Source organism: Lactuca sativa, chromosome 5 (genome assembly GCF_002870075.4).
Source record: "Lactuca sativa cultivar Salinas chromosome 5, Lsat_Salinas_v11, whole genome shotgun sequence".
In the NCBI taxonomy this organism is placed as follows: domain Eukaryota; kingdom Viridiplantae; phylum Streptophyta; class Magnoliopsida; order Asterales; family Asteraceae; genus Lactuca; species Lactuca sativa.
In genome coordinates this window covers 147223900-147227473 of record NC_056627.2, presented here as the reverse complement: position 1 = coordinate 147227473, position 3574 = coordinate 147223900, and the positions used below count along the sequence as shown (strand labels likewise).

Here is a 3574-nt window from a genome sequence, read left to right as displayed (position 1 = left end):
CGTAGCTATTTATTTATGTAGGTATTCTGTAGCTATGGTAGCTACGGAAAATTCCGTAGCGATTCCGTAGCTATAATTTAGCCACGGGCCATTATGCTACATACATTTTGCCGTAGCAATTCCGTAGCTATCTGCTTATAGCTACGGATTGTGCTGTAGCTATTGAACTAGTTTTCTAGTAGTGTCTTCTTTAAGTTATTGTTGCACGTTTATTTGGAAAATATCCATGGATTTCTTACAGTGGCGGATCTTAGTGGAGCCCGGGGGTCCCGGGCCACTGCCTCTATTCTGACACGTAGTGTAATTTTTTTTATTTTTTTTATGTTTTTTCTATTAGGTGCAGCGGCTTAAAATACGAATGACACTAGTAATTTGGATTTATTTGGAATTTTTTTTTAGTTCCACCCCTATTAAAACGTTGGCGTTAATTTCTTATATTTGCAATCTAAAATTGTGTGTATATTTTTAACGCTTGTATGATGGAAAAAATGCATTTCATTAATTAGAAATCTTAATTGATCTAGCTAAAATATTTGTTGCCAGGTATTCTGGAACCAAACATATTCATTACAATCACAAATAAACTAGTACAATGAGTTCTTGCCAACCATATCTAGTAACAAGACTCTAGTTTGTGTAAACACCAACAAAACCGGTGTCACTCGAACCCACATATAGTGCATCATTGCTCTCCTGAACCACATCGAGAGCCATGTTAAAGAAATGGGGAAGAGGCACCGTTTGGAGCACTGTTGCAGACCCATTCACCCTTATCCCTTGAGGTTCACTCAACATCGGGGACAGTTGAACTTGTTTCTCTACTGCCACCCAAAACTCTCCATCATTTGCAGCCCTTTTAATATTTTTTGGGCTCCTACAATCAGTCAGAAAGACCTCGTTTGTGTCTTTATTTGGTCCTTGCAGCCAATGCCTCTGGATTTTGTTGTTCACGTACTCTGGAACCAAAACATATTTTCGATCACTACTAACCGAAGGACCACCTGCTCCTGAGAGTCCACTTAACAAAGTTGTTACCCGTTGAGTTCTTGGATTGTATTTCAAGAGCCTTCCAGTAGAGTCAGGCTTAAACCCTGGTTGTGTCATATCTCTGCACAAAAAAAAAAAAAGTAAAATAAATAAATAAACATGTGAAGATTATTTTTATATCTAAGGTTGTATACTTTTTACAAGGAATTTCAATATGTTTTAATTGTTAAACCATAAAAAATTCTTTGAGGTGGTTAACAGAACAAATTCCAAATTATAGCCATTTTTATGAAATGAAAGTTTTATGTAGTTGTTTTATTGAAAAACATAATAAACAATTTCCAAACTATACTCGTTTTATGGAATTTGGCCTTATTTTAATAATGAATTAGTTATTTTTGGAGATTTTGCTTTTGGAAAATTTACCTTATGTTGTAAGTCAAGCTAGCGTCAACCACATAAACATTTCCGGTGTATGATTCAACATCGATACCAGAAAGGTACTTGAAATCACTGGAAACCTGAGTTGCTAGCCCACCATTGAATCCCACAACAAGGAGACCAAAAAAAGCATCGGTGATATAAAGATCACTGGTTTTATAGTTGAAGCTAAGAGCCACTGGTCTCCCACATATTGGTCCTAATTTCAGATCATTTGTCCCATCACACAATTTCTTCGTCCTGAAAGAATAAAAGCATGATTTATCAAGTCATTAGAATTATGTACTTCAGCTATTCAGCATAACCAATAATTCGAACTTGTGGAGAAAACCTTAGTTAGCTACTCATTGGTGCACACTTACTATATATAATATTAATCATGCAATTATCGGCCACATATGTGAAAAGTGAAATGCGTGGCTAGGAAGAAACAAAGTAGCACAACCTGTTAGGTGAAGTGTAGGCAAAATCAAGGAAGCCGGTTGTGGGGCCTTGCCATTTTAGGATTCTACCATCTGCGACTGCCACGTAGGGACCTTTACCTCCACGGTCTAAGGCAGCGGATGCAGGACCTGTGACATTTGGGGGCAATACGAGTTTGTTGAAAGTAGTATACTCATTGGATAACACATTTCCCAGAACCAAGAACCAAACAATCAGTTCGACAAGAAACAGGCTGCTTTTCATCATTGCTACGATGTATGTAGACACTGTTTGTAGTTATTTTTCAATTTGAATGCATATTTTCATTTACTTATCCTTGTATATATACACGTTCAAAGCTAACCCACGCACACATACTATACATGTAGCAACAACTTGTTACAGTTGACTACTGTATCACCCATTTTGGGATAAAGATGATTGCTTAAACTTGGTGAAAAGGACACCGACTTCTGCGTATTAAATGTTTATAAATCGACGTCTCCCTGCATGGAATTACTTAGTCAAACAGTTCTTTATCCTTTTCATTTTACTATAAATATTTGTTTATTCTACCCCCCTGTTATACATTTGCGTACGTTGTTCATATATATATACCCTTTATTCGTGAATGATTACTAGCCTTTTTACATGTTACATATATAAATGCATGAAAAGAGTATAATTTTTGATATCCACACGCTTGTTACTGCACATTGAATGAAATGTGTAGGAATCTAACTCATTAAATTACTTAAAGCATGTCACATAATTTGCGATATTGAGAATCATTTTATAGAAACAAACTTTGCTAATCAGAGAGGGAGTATACATCTATTATCTGTATTCACAATATTTGCTGAAGAAGTTACCAAAAACTATAGGTTTGGGGAAAGGATGATTGATTTGACCATTACGTAAAGTATGAAATCCAACACAGGCATGTATAAATGCAATCACAAGTCAACATCTTCTTTTATAAATTAAAATCGAAAGTTCTTTTACTTAGAATAAGGGTAATGTCTGCACTGACCAATAATATAAATCAGAATGTTTGTTCTCTGCCGTCAACTTTCCGTAACATATTTTTCAACTTGACAACAAACTTGTAATATGTCATATATATTATATATATTAGAACATCGACAGTAAACTGAATTTTATAAAGTATAATGGAATTAATCCAAATATTTATCTCATTTGTCATATATCGTTTTTTCTTCGTTTTATTGAACTTCAATAATACTTCAATGAAAGGTATATTTAAAAAAAACAATAATAAATAATTATCAAATTTTAACCATTTTATGTTAATAAAATTTTCTTATTCTCCTATAAACTCTGGATGTTAGAGTATCCACAATAGTGACGTTAATAAGAGAATAAAATGAAGTGGTAAGTTTAAGTGTCATTCAATAGATAACATCCCACCATTGTGAAATTTCATATTGACATTCAATAAATTTGGAATTCAATGAACAATGAACTCATCAATAAAAAAAAATTTAATTCTTAAATATATACTATAAATTACATTTTGTAATATTCTATTGAACTTTGTAGAGTTTAATGTATTATAAGAAAAAATGATTAGAATTGTATAGATTGTAGAAAGACAATGTGTCAATCCGTTAAACTTTATGAAGTTCAATACATTATGGATGCACTTTAGTTTTGGTGGAATGAATATGAAATATTAAAACTATTTATTGGACCACAAGAT

At 33.4% G+C, this 3574-nt stretch overlaps 1 protein-coding gene across 1 annotated transcript; it reads right to left on the bottom strand.

Annotated features, from left to right (window-relative positions):
- Positions 1 to 493: 493 nt before the first annotated feature.
- On the bottom strand, positions 494 to 2133 carry LOC111897539 (protein STRICTOSIDINE SYNTHASE-LIKE 11). Its single transcript, XM_042902238.1, has 3 exons — positions 1874 to 2133; positions 1414 to 1668; positions 494 to 1108 (listed from the first exon to the last, which is right to left on the bottom strand). Exons 1-3 carry the CDS (start codon positions 2116 to 2118, stop codon positions 628 to 630), a joined length of 981 nt encoding a protein of 326 aa, XP_042758172.1. The 5' UTR covers positions 2119 to 2133; the 3' UTR covers positions 494 to 627.
- Positions 2134 to 3574: the final 1441 nt, after the last annotated feature.

Coding starts and splice junctions, on each gene's coding strand:
- LOC111897539 (XM_042902238.1), bottom strand. CDS start 2,118: ATGATGAAAAGCAGCCTGTTTCTTGTCGAACTGATTGTTTGGTTCTTG. Junction 1,669..1,873: donor GCCTACACTTCACCTAACAG/GTTGTGCTACTT, acceptor TTATTCTTTCAG/GACGAAGAAATTGTGTGATG. Junction 1,109..1,413: donor AGCTTGACTTACAACATAAG/GTAAATTTTCCA, acceptor TTTTTTGTGCAG/AGATATGACACAACCAGGGT.